This window comes from Camelina sativa, chromosome 2 (genome assembly GCF_030686135.1).
Source record: "Camelina sativa cultivar CO46 ecotype springtype chromosome 2, ASM3068613v1".
NCBI lineage: Eukaryota > Viridiplantae > Streptophyta > Magnoliopsida > Brassicales > Brassicaceae > Camelina > Camelina sativa.
Genome location: NC_141881.1, coordinates 30,015,760 through 30,030,242, shown reverse-complemented (window position 1 = coordinate 30,030,242; position 14,483 = coordinate 30,015,760). Strand labels below are relative to the sequence as shown.

The 14,483-nt window shown below is 36.8% G+C and overlaps 5 protein-coding genes and 1 long non-coding RNA gene across 9 annotated transcripts; 4 read left to right on the top strand and 2 right to left on the bottom strand.

Moving 5' to 3' along the window:
* The first annotated feature begins 116 nt into the window (after positions 1-116).
* LOC104742069 (photosystem I reaction center subunit N, chloroplastic) lies at positions 117-973 on the top strand. Its single transcript, XM_010463031.3, has 3 exons — positions 117-467; positions 543-668; positions 760-973. The coding sequence occupies exons 1-3, from the start codon at positions 168-170 to the stop codon at positions 847-849; spliced, it is 516 nt and encodes a 171-aa protein (XP_010461333.1). The 5' UTR covers positions 117-167; the 3' UTR covers positions 850-973.
* Positions 974-1,126: 153 nt separating this feature from the next.
* LOC104742060 (putative methyltransferase PMT26) lies at positions 1,127-5,562 on the bottom strand. Its single transcript, XM_019238501.2, has 9 exons — positions 5,132-5,562; positions 3,585-4,683; positions 3,355-3,504; positions 2,889-3,159; positions 2,649-2,759; positions 2,394-2,568; positions 2,030-2,302; positions 1,708-1,902; positions 1,127-1,625 (listed from the first exon to the last, which is right to left on the bottom strand). Exons 2-9 carry the CDS (start codon positions 4,638-4,640, stop codon positions 1,397-1,399), a joined length of 2,460 nt encoding a protein of 819 aa, XP_019094046.2. The 5' UTR covers positions 4,641-4,683; positions 5,132-5,562; the 3' UTR covers positions 1,127-1,396.
* A 2,266-nt stretch (positions 5,563-7,828) lies between these two features.
* On the top strand, positions 7,829-9,981 carry LOC104742043 (protein trichome birefringence-like 14). 3 transcript variants are annotated; one of them, XM_010463006.3, is made up of 4 exons: positions 7,829-8,100; positions 8,433-8,653; positions 8,770-8,965; positions 9,116-9,981. In XM_010463006.3, exons 2-4 carry the CDS (start codon positions 8,488-8,490, stop codon positions 9,750-9,752), a joined length of 999 nt encoding a protein of 332 aa, XP_010461308.1. In that variant the 5' UTR covers positions 7,829-8,100; positions 8,433-8,487; the 3' UTR covers positions 9,753-9,981. The 3 variants fall into 3 exon arrangements, with proteins under 3 accessions (XP_010461308.1, XP_087330126.1, XP_010461314.1); XM_010463012.3 differs by having other exon boundaries at positions 7,843-8,100; positions 8,403-8,653; XM_087474000.1 differs by lacking the exon at positions 8,433-8,653.
* LOC104742012 (uncharacterized) lies at positions 9,930-11,843 on the top strand. Of its 2 annotated transcripts, none has more exons than XM_010462973.3 (7): positions 9,930-10,306; positions 10,411-10,525; positions 10,650-10,808; positions 11,034-11,071; positions 11,157-11,256; positions 11,391-11,454; positions 11,545-11,843. In XM_010462973.3, the coding sequence occupies exons 1-7, from the start codon at positions 10,112-10,114 to the stop codon at positions 11,594-11,596; spliced, it is 723 nt and encodes a 240-aa protein (XP_010461275.1). In that variant the 5' UTR covers positions 9,930-10,111; the 3' UTR covers positions 11,597-11,843. The 2 variants fall into 2 exon arrangements, with proteins under 2 accessions (XP_010461275.1, XP_010461283.1); XM_010462981.3 differs by having other exon boundaries at positions 10,006-10,306; positions 11,573-11,843.
* LOC104742027 (3',5'-bisphosphate nucleotidase 2) lies at positions 11,819-14,002 on the bottom strand. The gene is made up of 8 exons (XM_010462991.2): positions 13,714-14,002; positions 13,504-13,579; positions 13,319-13,392; positions 13,020-13,225; positions 12,725-12,938; positions 12,551-12,640; positions 12,299-12,452; positions 11,819-12,107 (listed from the first exon to the last, which is right to left on the bottom strand). The coding sequence occupies exons 1-8, from the start codon at positions 13,777-13,779 to the stop codon at positions 11,944-11,946; spliced, it is 1,044 nt and encodes a 347-aa protein (XP_010461293.1). The 5' UTR covers positions 13,780-14,002; the 3' UTR covers positions 11,819-11,943.
* Positions 13,466-14,207, top strand: LOC104742038 (uncharacterized). The gene is made up of 3 exons (XR_015571816.1): positions 13,466-13,599; positions 13,681-13,796; positions 13,885-14,207. It is a non-coding gene; the product is annotated as an uncharacterized LOC104742038 (long non-coding RNA).
* The last annotated feature ends 276 nt before the right edge of the window (positions 14,208-14,483 follow it).

Genomic DNA, 14,483 nt, shown 5'->3' with positions numbered 1-14,483 from the left:
AAGGGAAATCTCACCTTATCCACACTCCAGCCACAATCCCTTATTACATCTACTCCACGTCATCATCATCCTCATTCAACTCTAATACTAAAATCTAATATTTTCCTTCATCACTCACCAATCAAACTCAAAAACTCTTGATCAAACAAAAAAAAAAGAGATCTTTAATGGCGGCCATGAACTCGAGTGTTCTCACTTGCAGCTATGCAATCTCCGGTTCCGGCTCAGTAGAGCTAAACCAGAAAGTGGGTTTGGTGAATTCATCAGTTGGGTTTGGTCAGAAGAAACAGATGGTCATGCCTGTGATCAAAGCGCAACGAGTTGTTGGTGATGATGTTGATGGATCTAATGGAAGAAGATCCGCCATGGTTTTCTTAGCAGCTACACTCTTCTCCACTGCTGTTGTTTCTGCTTCGGCTAATGCTGACGTCTTTGATGAATACCTCGAGAGGAGCAAAGCCAACAAAGTAAGTCATTAAAAAAGTCTCTGAATCTTGACATCTCTAAAGATCTTACCTAAATGTTGAAATTTTTGATTACAGGAACTTAATGACAAGAAGAGATTAGCAACAAGTGGAGCAAACTTTGCGAGAGCATTCACTGTTCAATTCGGAAGCTGCAAGTTCCCTGACAATTTCACTGGCTGCCAAGATCTTGCCAAGCAAAAGGTTTGTCTAAAGTGTTTTTTTTTTTTTTCTCTGGAGAAATAATCAAATTTAAGAGATTATAATGTTCTTGTTCGTTTTTCTATGTTTGCAGAAAGTTCCATTTATCTCAGAAGATTTGGCTTTGGAATGCGAAGGCAAAGACAAGTACAAGTGTGGTTCCAATGTTTTCTGGAAATGGTGAAGTTTGTTTGTTATCTATTCTTATATAAATCCAACAGTGTATCTATCTCTCTCTCTATTCATGAAAATTCTCATGTTCATTTGAATTTATCAAAGCTATAAACTCTATTGAGAGAGATTAGAAAGTATTATCGCACAAGCGTTGATGAAAGTCTAGTGAAACTGGTTAGACTTAGTTCATCTTAAGATAAAAATCTGATTGAATATACAATGTTCATCAGATACATAGTAAGTTTTGGACTTAACTTAGTTTTGTTCAAGTTAAAATATACCCGGAGTTTATTCCAACCAAGCATATAGAAGAAACCAAAGAGTAATACATTTTAAACTGTAATCTAACTTTACCAAAGAACCTCAACAAAGTTCTTCACCTTGGAGAACATAAAAAATGTGCAAATAGTACAAACAAATGACTCAACTCAGACTCGACGCTAAAACAAAAAACTTCCTAATAAAACGACCCAAAAAAAAAGAAAAAGATGACAATGAGTTAATAAGAGTGTGTTTGTTTATACGTACAAAAAGAGTGGGACTTGAAGTAAGTCTTCTCAAGCGATGGCGTAAGTGAGAGTTTCTACTTCATTGGGTCGCCAAAATGACTTTTGAACAGCGAGCAAACCTTCTTTTTCTTTAGAATAAGTCATGCGAACTTCCCATTTCATTGCTTTCACCATTGCTTCCACTTCCTGTATTGTTTCCGCATCGTCCCGAACTATCAGTTTCCCTTCCGGTCTCAAAACCCGATCCACTTCCGCTATCACCGCCGTTAGATTGCACCTGTAAAGTCGAATAAGAGTTTGTTATTTATTATGTTCCTATTGTTTGAAACAGAGACTCACTCTTTCTTACAGAAACAAACCTTTGTTTGAGTTTGGAGAAAAGATGGTCGGCGTGAAGAAGATCGTATGATCTCGGGTAAGTACTGAAAGATTCACACCAATCGTGGTAGATACCGAAGAGTCCTCGTTCATAGATTATTGCAAGTGTGTCTGGTGAATCTATTGGAACCACATTCATGACCCACACTTTCAAATCTCTTAGGGCTGCCGCAAAACTGCAACAAGAGAATCAACACGAACATTAAAGATGCAGGAAACATCAATACACTGTTTCTTGATTGCCTGTAAATTATCTAGATACGAATGAAAGCGGTAAGCGTAAGCAAATCATGTTTTACTTACCCTCCATAAACAGCTCTCATGTCCATCACATTTCTAACAGATGCCCAGTTGATTCCTAAACCTTTAAGGTATGATTTGGTCACTACGCGTTTCCAGTGCTCATAATCAGCACTGAAATCCTCTGGTGCTGCTTTTCCGTAAACTCCAGTTTGGGAACTCGATAACCAGAACGGTGCTTTCTCTAATCTCGCTGGCCATTGCTCGGGCCACTGAGATCCACGTTGCGTTTTGTCTTCTGGCGCGGTGTGCATGCATGCTTGAAGCGGCACTTTCCTACAAAAACCACACGACAAAACATGTATTTGTAAACGTAGACCGCCGATTTTTTAAGCACAGTTACAAAATAATTGACAAAGAAATATACCAAGATGCATTTGGATCATCAGAGTCGGCACAAATTGGAGGTTGCGGTTCTGATCTCTTTTTGTAGCACTCATTTGAGGTTGGCTTTCTGTAAGTAGCAACACCTACTCCGTTGATAGTGTCTTTGTTAATAGATACAAGTTCCCAGCACATTTTCTTTATGAGTTCACTCATAGCTGCAAAAGAGGCCAACATGAGGTGTGAGAAAATATGCTCCAATGCAATTATATAAGAAGCATAACGGTTTTTTTACAACCTTTCCAAATTTCAACATCTTCGGTCTTCTTCTGATAAACTGGAGTAGCAGACCACACAAAGAAGCCACCAGGTCTCAATACACGGTTAAGCTCTAGAAGGAGTTTACCACCTGCCATGTATTGTGCACACAAACATCAGAAACAGATAACAAAAAGTTTGACGAACCAATAGAAAGAGATGTTTAAGATCCAGAAGTTTTCCATTCAAAGACTACATCAATCGTGGCTATGCTGCTAACCTTCAATGTGCCATGGCACTCTACAGCGAGCACAATGAACTATGTCAAAAACTCTGCCGGGGAAAGGTAGCCTTGTCGTGCCCATAACTGCAGAAATGGCAGGAATACCCCTCTCAAGAGCAAACTGCACTTGAGCTTCATGTTCATCTTTAGGTGCGAGGGACATAGTGATCACATCTCTGTCAAAAAGGAAACCTCCAAAGCTTGCAACACCACATCCAACATCCAGGATCACACGAGAGCGATTACCCCATGCAATAGCAGGGACAGACTGAAAGCAAATTTTCATCAAAAGGGGAACTTCATAAGCACAAATACTACCCTCAAAGTAATCAAAGTACAAACCGATACAGGCTTTTTAACAAAATAAGGGAGTAGAAAACAAGCGGTTGCGTAAAAGAAACACGGGTATGGGTTATAGCACGAATTCAGACTTTCTAACAAAAAATAACATCTGAATACCAACCTCCTGTATGAAATCGATGTAATGAAGAGCACCATGCTTGAATTGGGTTCCTCCACCAGGAAAAGTTAGATACTCACCGGTAACTTTAACCCAATTTTGATGCCCCTTATACTCAGCAAGCTTGGTATGAGGGACGTTGGTGTACCAGATCTGCATAAATGAAAATGGTGGTATTAGGTTCTTTGTAAATTATAAATACCTAAATAGGAAAGAGAACAAATTCAACAGACCTTTTCTCGACTTTTGGGCCACTCAATTGGCCGCTTGTATCCTTCAGGCAAAGGAACAAGGCAGGTGGGTGGGCTGTCTGGACAATGCCTCTCACGATGCTCATAATGTTTAGTACTCGGAAGACTCCTAATGGCTTGCACATTATCGAGACACGGAATATAATCCGGTCCAGCTGTTGTATTGCATAGTGCCCATTTGTAATCAAGTTTATCCCCAGAACCCTTCTGAGCTTCTTTCTCATTTTTGGACTCTGTTGCCTGGGTTGAAAATGAACCATTTTGTGTCGTAGTTTCATTCAGTAGCTCTAATTGTGCCCCAGGAGGCGAAAGATCACCTGAGGTCTCGTTTTTAGGTTGACCCTCCTGAACATCCACATTTGTCTCAGTGTTTTCCTTGTCAGTCTTGGTTTCAGTATCTTCGTTGCCAGTTTTGGTTTCTTTATCATCATCACTGGATTTTTTCTCACCGTTATCAGACTCAAACTGCTTTTGGTTTTCACCATCCTCACCCGACTCATTATCCTCGGTTTCAGGTTTAGTTTTCTTTTCAGTTGTGTCAGGGTTTTCTTCATCTGGGTTGTCTTTCAAATCTTTCTTCTCATCTGAATCACCTCCTCCATCACCATTTTCTGACTTGGAGTCATCATTTTTATCTTCCCCACCTTGGGTCTCACTTTTTGTCTCACCAGATGGAGTAGACTCTTCTTTCTTCTCCTCTTCCAGGTTCTCTTGTTTACTCGAACTCTCATCCTCTTTGTTCAAGCTTCCATCACCATCTCCTTTTTTATCCTCGTTCGGTGTTTCACCAGATGAGTCTTCAGACTTCTGACCATTGTTGCCTTCCTCTGCAGGTGGAGGTGGGGTCATCTGTTTCTTTATCCCATCTTTGTTATCCAAAGAAACCTCATCAACACTCTGAGCAGGTCCAACAGAAGATGACGTCATCATCCAGATCCCAACCAAGCATAGTGCCACGAAAACAACTACTGTCACCGTCGAGCAATAGTTTGACGAAGGCCTCCTGTTATCTATCCTAGTGTACCTTGGCTGCGCCATGCTTCTGATTTAAGCAACAGAAGATAACAATTCGTGTACACGCCTATAGAGAAACAAAGAAATTGGATGATAGGCGAGCAAAATAATAAGATCTCTATATCATCAAATCATATTTCTTGAAGATGCAAAGCATATATGAGCTCGATTATCTCTAAACTTCAATCTCAATTACAAACTCGTTTTGATTTGAGTTCTGGATAAGAGCAAAAGCTAATGGGAACGAAAGGTAACGTTCAACAGATCTGCTTAAAAACACTAGCCATTAAAGTTTTAACCCAGATTACAAGACCAGCCATCAAACGAAAAAACTCAAGAACAACAACAAGAAAGACAACAAAAAAAAAATCAATAAACAGATTAACGAAGAGAAAACAACAGATCCGGAACAGATCTAGGGTAGAACCATCATTATTCTCACATCATCGAGATCATCACTAAGCAGCAACATAAGGTTAACAAAACAAAAAAGAGTAAATGTACGTAAGGCGGACCTGATACAGGCGAGAATCAATGAGAGAACGGAAGAAAGAGATGAAAATCTGAATCTCAATTTCGAGCTACGGACGGAGCCATTTTCATTCACTTTCTCGAGAAAATTCGAATGTCACGGGGGTATGCTGAGAGATGGAGGAGATAAAGAAAGGTGTGTGTAATTCATTAATTACATATATAGAAGATGGTTAAATAAATTTCAATTTATTTGTTGATCTTTTACGAATTTCTTTGATTAATCCACAATAAAAAGAAAAAAATCTTAATTAATGAACAAATATTGAATTAAATTTAAGAATTAGGGGACAAATTTTTTAAAAAAGGCTTATATATTTAGATGGGATTTGCCACCATCACAATAAGCGGAGAGAACTACGGAGTAGCCGTCAATTTAGTAGTGGTCGAAAAATCTCTAAATTACTTCCATTATAATTAAATTCGTTTTAGTCAATTGCTTAAGACCTTTGCATTTTTTATTTTTTATTTTACTAATTAGAATTACTAATCATGATGATATAAATCAAGTTGTTGAGGAGTGGTTACTACGGCATGATTTTTAGCTAAAAAGCTAATTCACACTTTTAAAAACTTTACTCTATCATTGAACTTTTTTTGTTTGTTTTTGCAATAGTTACACTTTCATAGTTGTTTGTTATAGCTATCTTCAATCTCAATCCAAGGATATATTTAACTTGTTGGGAGGGACCAAATGTTTTTAATCAAAATCAAGAACCTATATAGTTTCCCTTTTGATCGACTAACGTGTTTTTGTTTCATTGCTTGTTTATTATATATGCCCGATACGATAGGGAGATAGGTATGTTTCCTCTATTTTTATAACTCATCTTTGGAGGAGATAGTAATACTGAAATACATCGTTTTCATTTGTCAACTACTAAAATAACACATCTAACTTTATGATGTACGTACTTGCATATACAAAACAATGCTTATGATTGAGATTTGAGACATGCATATACAAACAAGTTAATAAACGAAGTACCAGTATTAGACATTGAACACAACATGTCTATTATATATGCCTTTTAACAAAAAAAAAACATGTCTATTATACTTCATTGAGAAGAATTTAATACACCGGTTTGTTTAGTTAAAATTATTCTACAGTACTTTTAAAATTCACGCGAGTGTTGCCGGATCATCTTAAATGCGATATTAAGAAATTGAACGATGAATGTTGCAGTGTCGGTGTTAGAAATCCACGCCTCCGAGAAGTTTCCAGCATGTCAACGTAAACTAACTGATGTTTTACCATAAAAATATTTAGGCGATGACTCCACGTCTCCACCGATACCTTCACAGACAAATATTACGAATATCTATGCATCAAATAAAAAATAGGGTTAATTAGGAGAATACCACAATTTCGAAAGTTATTTAAGAGAATACCACAACAACATTTTTTCATTGTTTTAGTGTTAGATAGAAAGAGTGAAATATTTGGTGTAATTTTTTAAAATAGCATGTAATATTTATATTTTACATATTATATTGAACTAAATAATGTTTAATTGTAAACCTAAACCGACAAATAATCTCGTTTTAATTGTAAAATTTAAACCCTAACCATCTAATTTCATTTTAATTGTAAAATCTAAACCCTAACCATCTCATTTGTGAACTCAAACCGACATATAATTTCGTTCTAATTGTAAAATCTAAACCCTAAACATCTTATTTGTGAACCCAAACCGACATAAAATTTCGTTCTAATTGTAAAATTTAAATCCTAACCATTTCATTTGTGAACCCAAACCGATATATAATTTCGTTCACAAAACAAAAATTACATGATATTTAAACAAATAACATGTAATATATGTAATGGGTATAAAAGTAATTGTATATGAGGAGAGAGAATACATTGTGGGTTCTATGGTAGTTTCTTAAATACTTTTGAAAATTGTGGTATCTAGTGCATATTCTCTAAAAAATATAGGCTTTGAATAGTCGTACAGTATGGTGTAGACTATAGACTAGATAATGTATATCACTATTTTGATATGCAAAACATTGGAATGTGGTATAGAGAAAACTAGTATGAAGTTTATAATGGTACGAAGTTTTTGAGAAATAAAATAAAAAATGCAAACTAATAATGAATTTACATTGGTATAGAGTTGTATGCTTAAATACATATTAGTCTGAAGATTTTTAGTATGTAACAATACATAGTGAATGGTAAATTAAGTGTGGACTAATCCAATTTTAATCCGGTCCAGAGTAGACTATACAACCATTCAAAACTGGAATCATGTTTCCAAAACATATAAACATTGAATAAGTATTATACGTACTAGTATTTAATATCCTATGTTTTCAAAGTTTAATTACATTGACAAAGATGAATAGTAAAAAAAATTTCGTAATGACAAATAATATTGTTTTAACTATTCCTTTCAACAGTTTGTTTGATTGGTACTGAACCATCGTGTTCCATTATGGTTCTTTTATTGTAAAATTATCTTTTGTTTTTTTTTTGTTTTCTTATTCTCGAAGGTTCAAGATTGGTGTTTTATTGTTTAAAGTTATGACGAGATTTATCTCCGAAAAAAAAAAATTATTAACTAGTTAAACCACCCAGAAATTAACGCATCTAGATTTACTTTCTCTTTTTTTTACTTTTGCATTTTTTCTGGGAACAAATTTAAAGCGTAAAAAAACAAAAAGAACATGAAGCACCAAAATTATTACTACCAACTTTATTATTGCGCCGAAAATTCAAGAAGGGCAGCAAAACAAAAACAAGAAAATAAATAAATCAAGAAGACAAAAAGAAAACAAACACATCAACGATGAGTCACTCGTACTGCGAAATTGATGTAATTGTATATTGAGGAACATGTGAAAGATCCAAAAATTTGGAGGTGGATTCGTAATTCCCAGATCTCTCTCTACACTTCACTGCTCTCTCTTGGAAAGATCCGATCATCATCAATCGTTTCTGGTAAATCATTCTATCTTCTTTCTCTTTTGAAATTTTGGAAATCACGCAAGAGCTCCATTAGCGCGATTTTGATTTTGGGTTTAAGCGTTAAAAGCGTTTTTTTCTTTTCCATGGGTTAGTTAAATTAAATTTCCTGATTTTGTTTTGTTTCCTGATTTGGATGACTTCGGATTGAAGAAGAAACTATATCATTATAACACATCGACGTTACAAGTTCAATTGCCAAAATTAGGGATTTTGATTGTTACGTTAAAGATAAAAAAAAAAAAAATCTTGTTTTTTTTTTTTTTTGCTTTTGCCAGATTTAATGACTGACTAAGAAGTTGTTACAGCTATCTTTGTTGAGAGAAGAGAGTTGATGTTATCTCTGGCATTCATTCTAATAAGATGTTTGGTGGGAGAAGTCACATACTCAAAGGCAGTGTATCACTTGCCTTGGTTATCCTCATTCTTCTTGTTGTGATTCTCCTTGTTTCCGAGGAAAACCGTCTTAGTACTTCTTATCTCTTTGACATTAAAAGTCAGTTTTCACCTTCTTCTTCTTCTTCTTCAGGTATCTTTTTATATGCTGTTCCTCCTAGCTTTTAGTGTTGGTTATAATGATCCAAACTTTTTGAACTCTTGTTATCTTAAGATATTATAGTCCTATTTTGGTTTTTTCTGTTTCAGTTTGTAACTTTGCAAAAGGGAAATGGGTTAAAGACAGGAAGAGACCATTGTATTCTGGTTTTGAATGTAATCAGTGGTTATCAACCATGTGGGCTTGTAGAATTATGGGCAGACCTGATTTTTCATTTGAGGGTTACCGGTGGCAGCCTCAAGGTTGCAACATGCCACACTTTGACAGATTCACTTTCTTGACAAGGTATGGTAACACACTGTGACACTGTGACTTTTGAGTAATGTATATGATTTAAGTAGATTTGGATTTTGTGTGAATGTGATGTAGTGGAGCAAGTGTTTCAAAATATCTCAGAACTGCTTACTGCAACTTTCTTTTTTTAATATTTTCCAGAATGCAGAACAAGACGATAGCATTTATAGGAGACTCATTGGGACGGCAGCAGTTTCAGTCCCTAATGTGTATGGCCAGCGGTGGTAAAGATAGCCCAGATGTTCAAAATGTAGGGTGGGAGTACGGTCTGGTGAAAGCCAAAGGAAACCATTGGGTGATGCACGTAAATGGAACACGGGTTCAAGGTGAATACCTCAAGGATATTAAAAACGCAAAGGATTTTACAATACACAGCGTTGTGAAGTGGCTTGATGCAGAGCTTCCATTGCATCCACGGTTGAAAGCTTTCTTTAGAACGATATCTCCGAGACATTTTAAAAACGGAGATTGGAATACAGGGGGAAACTGTAACAACACAGTCCCTTTGTCTAGAGGAGGCGAAATCACAGGCGATGATGGATCTATAGATACAACAGTTGAGAGTGCTGTGAATGGGACTAGGATAAAGATTCTTGACATAACTGCACTTTCTGAGCTAAGAGATGAAGCTCATATCTCAGGGTCAAAACTCAAACCTAGAAAACCAAAGAAGGCTAGTAGTAACGTGACTACAACTCCGGTTATCAACGATTGCTTGCATTGGTGCTTACCTGGGATCCCTGATACTTGGAATGAACTTTTCATTGCTCAGATTTGAAGTCTCCAAACATCACCAAAGTTAGCTCTGTTTTGATTCTTTGTTATAGAAAGATTTTTTTAATTCTTTCTGGAGAAAAAGAAAAGGTTCCAGCCAGTTCTTACAAATAGGGGTTTTAGAAGGTTTTTGGAACTGATACATTTACAGATATATATGATTCATATGTGTATCCAAAGTGTAATGATTACAACAATCTGTTTTTTCTATGGAAACAAATCATTTTTGTTAACCGAAAACCCGGTACGAGTTCGGTACGGTTAAAAATTTAATAATTGGAATTGGACCGGTTTACGGAGTAGAAGAAGAGAAGACTCTTTTAGTCTTATGTCAAAAACTCGTCGTCAGAAATTTTCAAAAAGATGGCGAGTTTCGAGAAATTCGAACCCATATTCGGAGAAGTAGTACCCGAACGATCGGATCCGGGTACGGGTCTTCTCCGGCGATGTCTCTTCCACGTCTACGCTTCCGATTCGTATAACTTAACAGTCCATGTCACTGACTTCGTCTCCGGCGTCTGGACGACGATCCTCTCCGTCTCGAAGCTAGATGATATGGTTCGTTTACTCCTTTCTTTTTGTTTGATTGGTTAATCTCAGTGGCTTGTTATTGGGAGGATTGCTCTTGATTTTTTAACTTCGCATACTTGATTTGAAAACAGAGGGATACTGTTGGGATTGGTGGTTCGTGGTCTGAGTTCGTCGATTATACTGTAGCTTCTTTGAAATCAGATAATGTGAAGCTTCTTCTGCTTGGACCAAATTCAGTTTCTAATGGTAAAGTTTCTTCACTGTATTTGTTGTGTTGAATATGATTTGTTAGCTTATGTTTACAAAGCATTTCATTATCTGTGTTGGTATTCTTAGTTTTGTGTGTGTTTCAAATCACATAATTGTTTAGGTGTTGAGATTGCGCGATTAGTTTCTCAGAAGGCCAAAGGAATGCCTCGCATAATAGTTACTCTAACAAAGATGGTGGACTCATCTGCTGCTAGTGAGGCAATGGCTAATCTGTCTTTCGAGTTGTTCAGAGAGTTCAAGAGCAAGCAGCACTTACAAGGTATAAGAATTGTTACAATGAGGTTATTTGGCTGTTCTTGCAAATAAAAAGACTAGACACTCTTCATAGTAGTAGAGAATGCTTATTTACACTATCGAATGTACTATAATATGGGATCCTGGCTTCCGAGGCTGGATTTATTTGGGAAGATAGTGTTAACCGTAAATAAGGGAATTGGTTTTATACTCTAATGTTTTTTCCTTGTACACTTATTTTTTCAATCAGGAGAAGTGAGTTCGTCAGCTGCAGCAACTGATGAAAAGGTATCTTTCGACTGGAAGTTCTAATGGTGTTTCTCTAATCAACAGTTCTTACTTTGGTTGAAAAATCTCGCGGCATTGTGATCAGGATAAGAGGGACGGTGGTACCCATAACCAACTGGAACGAAACTTCTCTGGAAAGCTAGATGTTATGGCTCCATCAACAGATAACCAGCAAGACTCTCCTGGTTAGTCATGTTTAACCACATTTCTTCAACTCTTTGCCCAGAAAATCTTATATGTAAACAATAATCAAAAGTCTTATATGTATACAATGATCATCAACATCACCGTTTTTATCATTTGTATCTTCTGGTTGCAGCCAAGAAATCCTCCCGAGAAGCTAACACAGCAAAACCTGTTAAACGAGTTCCTGCTCACCGAAGGTATATACATATCATATCCTATTGGAATCTCATGCAACATCCATATTAGTATCGATAATCTTGGTCTGAAAATAGCTATGGTTTTTGTAGAACGCGTAAACGCGGTGCTCTTTTGCAGGATTCAGAAGAAGAGGACGGGTGATTGGAACAGAACATAATCTTAGACGACATTTTAAATCCATCATCAGCTCTTAGTAACAAACTGAATCGCCTGGGATGTATACTTATGCTGATGATAGTTTCTCAGGTCCTTTTTTCTCCTCTTTTGGTGATTTGATTTTGTAAAAAGAATCTGGAAGGTTAGCGTAGATTCCTTGTGGACACATACTACAGTATAAGCAATTTTTGAAAGATGAAAAAGAAATAAAGTTGAATCTTCCTTGGTATCATTTATTCATTCATATCTGATGTATCCAATTATATGAACTAAATATTTACACCACATACCAGTTCAGACCAATACAAATATTATACAGTTTCAGTTGTGTCTCAGAAATAAAGATTCTCCTCTTCCATAGATTCTCTAACTGCCTTCAAAATCCATGGCTTGAGTTTCTTGGTGGTAACTATGATCCCTGTCTCATGAGCAAGATACTTTCCTTTCGAGAAGTCTAGAGATTTCCCTGCAGCATCGCACACTACGCCTCCAGCTTCTGCACAAGGTTATGTTGTTCACTTCTGTTTATTAATAATAGTCTTCTCGTAGTTTTCATTATACATTAAAAGTGACATAAGTGGGTATTAAATCTAGATCCCATTATGTGCTTGGCAACATAGCGAGCAACCAATTGCTTTGAAATGTGCATTCAGGCAACAGTTTTTTGCATTGAAAAGGGTTTTGTACCTATGGTGATGATTGAACCAGGAGCATGGTCCCATATACACTCGCGGTATCCACTGAGCGTGAAACGCAAGTATATTTCTGCGTCTCCTCGGGACAAAGCTGCATACTTAGCTTGGCTATCAATCCTTACAGGTAATGCTTTGATCCCGAGTTTCTACTCTAACCGTAAACAGATTGTCTTAGTAGTAAGAATTCCACTTGGTTATAGCCAACATAAGAGCAGACTGTAATAGAAAGAATAAAGTATGTTACCTTTGCAATGGTACCATGGATGAGAATTGGTTTATGGTATGATTCCAAGAATTTCGCTTCTTCGAGATTCTCATTGCTACTCACTTTCACCTGTCAACATAGCTTTCACTCTCTTTAACACTACCAGAAAATTGCAGATTTATCATGGTTTAGCTTTGGATAGGTAAATGATACCTTCTGTGGCGGAGAATTTCCTTTGAGAGGTTGCACGTAAGTCCCTGAACCCGTTGTAGCAAAGAAAAGGCAGCCAACATCTTCGGGGGAAGACTTATCAGTCTCACCAACCGCAGAAGCCACGGGAAGATTCGGGCAAGCCATGACACCGAGCACCACTTTGCCTTCCACAAGCAAGGCTAATCCCACGGCGTATTGCTCTCCTTTTACAAATCTTAAAATGCAGAGAAATTCATTAATCCGGTTTCTAAGGTAAAGCATAGTGAAAGCACACAGATTACAGAGATTTGTTTACCCTTTGGTTCCATCTATAGGGTCAAGAATCCAGTGGCAGCCGCTACAACCGCCTTCTGATTTACCGCAGTCTATAGCGTTTAACACATCATCTGTGGATAGAGGAGAGCCAGCGTACGACTCCTCAGAAGCTAGAGTATCTTTCACAAGCTTTGTAATACCTTCTAGGAATTCCTCACTTCCCTTCTTTCGCAGATCTCCAGTTTCCTGTAACAATTTTTCCCAGACATAAGTACGAGAAAACCCGAGTAACATCTATACTATAAAACCTTGGATAAACGTGTTTCTGAGTAATTTCACCTCTTCGGCTACTAGTGACAGTTTTTCAGGTTGGAGTTCCCTCTCCAATACAAGACTAACCACAGCTTGCGAGCCTGAAGAAACCATGAAGTTAAGACATTTCTTGATTGATTCTAATGAGCAACCGACTCTAGCAAATCCGAAAGTTGAATTTGAATGGGTAAAGCAAACGAGGAGGTACAAACCGTAATCAGCTGCAGTAACCGGACTTCTATCGGATTTTTTCCATACTTGGGATTGCAGCAGAGTCTTCTGCACTTCCTGATTCATTACATTATAAGGTTTGTTTAGTTTCAACGATTCATACAAGCTCCATGCTTTGATTTTCTAGGTCCAAATTGTTACGGTATGTGATGGTATAGTTCAATGGAAGATAAGAAAGTAGTTGTAGTTACCTGACTGAGACAAGCAGCTAGAGAGACGGCTTTCTTTGCAGCGGCTAGCTCCTTCTCATAAGACATTGAAAAGCTTCAAGACTGTATGTCTATAAAAAAAGCTTACTAGTATGGTTTTATTTAGCCAATTTATAGACATTATTATTATATATTTGTGCATGCCACTGGCAGTCGCAGATGTTATAGTCCAAGACTCGAAGGGAGGACATAGTCAACACTGATATATAAAATAGAGTTTCGTGCGGGACGGAGTTAGTGGTGCAAACCGTCTTCCACGTAATGCCAGAACAAGTTGACGTTTAAAAAGAAGAAAATTAAAAGATAAGGAATTATAGAATATGTAGACGTAATATTATCATTTAGAATATTTCACGGATTTTTGTATCGATTTGCATATTGTAATAATAGTCGTTAGAAAACAAGAGTGGTCATTGTCCATAGATCGTTAAACACTAAACAAATTGGATAATCAATACACTAATAAGCTCTCTCTATATGATTTGTCATTTGATATATTATATAAGAAGAAGAAGTTTCGTGGAAGATTCGACCGGAGTGTAAATCATTATCATAATTGTGAAGTGTTCTTCTTCTTTGTGTTAACTCTTAAAGAAAGAAAGGTCTTTTCATTTTGTCCTTTTTTATATGCGACAGAGAAAGGCATCATCTTTTTTTCTATTGTCGAATTAACTAAGTCCTGCACGTAGCAATCGATAGCTACGTTTCACAATTCTTACCAAAAAACATTTCTAAATAGATTCACATATTTC

Bases quoted from the DNA above. Each gene is read 5' to 3' on its own strand.
- LOC104742027 (XM_010462991.2), bottom strand. From the start codon at position 13,779: ATGTCTTATGAGAAGGAGCTAGCCGCTGCAAAGAAAGCCGTCTCTCTA. The intron at 12,939-13,019 runs GTAAACAAATCT...CTGCATTTTAAG, and splicing joins CCTATAGATGGAACCAAAGG to ATTTGTAAAAGGAGAGCAAT. The intron at 12,453-12,550 runs GTAACATACTTT...CGGTTAGAGTAG, and splicing joins TCCATGGTACCATTGCAAAG to AAACTCGGGATCAAAGCATT.
- LOC104742069 (XM_010463031.3), top strand. From the start codon at position 168: ATGGCGGCCATGAACTCGAGTGTTCTCACTTGCAGCTATGCAATCTCC. The intron at 468-542 runs GTAAGTCATTAA...TTTTGATTACAG, and splicing joins AGAGGAGCAAAGCCAACAAA to GAACTTAATGACAAGAAGAG. The intron at 669-759 runs GTTTGTCTAAAG...CTATGTTTGCAG, and splicing joins AAGATCTTGCCAAGCAAAAG to AAAGTTCCATTTATCTCAGA.
- LOC104742060 (XM_019238501.2), bottom strand. From the start codon at position 4,640: ATGGCGCAGCCAAGGTACACTAGGATAGATAACAGGAGGCCTTCGTCA. The intron at 3,160-3,354 runs GTTGGTATTCAG...ATTTGCTTTCAG, and splicing joins ACATCGATTTCATACAGGAG to TCTGTCCCTGCTATTGCATG. The intron at 2,760-2,888 runs GTTAGCAGCATA...AATACATGGCAG, and splicing joins AGTGCCATGGCACATTGAAG to GTGGTAAACTCCTTCTAGAG.
- LOC104742043 (XM_010463006.3), top strand. From the start codon at position 8,488: ATGTTTGGTGGGAGAAGTCACATACTCAAAGGCAGTGTATCACTTGCC. The intron at 8,654-8,769 runs GTATCTTTTTAT...TTTCTGTTTCAG, and splicing joins TTCTTCTTCTTCTTCTTCAG to TTTGTAACTTTGCAAAAGGG. The intron at 8,966-9,115 runs GTATGGTAACAC...AATATTTTCCAG, and splicing joins AGATTCACTTTCTTGACAAG to AATGCAGAACAAGACGATAG.
- LOC104742012 (XM_010462973.3), top strand. From the start codon at position 10,112: ATGGCGAGTTTCGAGAAATTCGAACCCATATTCGGAGAAGTAGTACCC. The intron at 10,526-10,649 runs GTAAAGTTTCTT...ATAATTGTTTAG, and splicing joins ACCAAATTCAGTTTCTAATG to GTGTTGAGATTGCGCGATTA. The intron at 11,455-11,544 runs GTATATACATAT...TGGTTTTTGTAG, and splicing joins CGAGTTCCTGCTCACCGAAG to AACGCGTAAACGCGGTGCTC.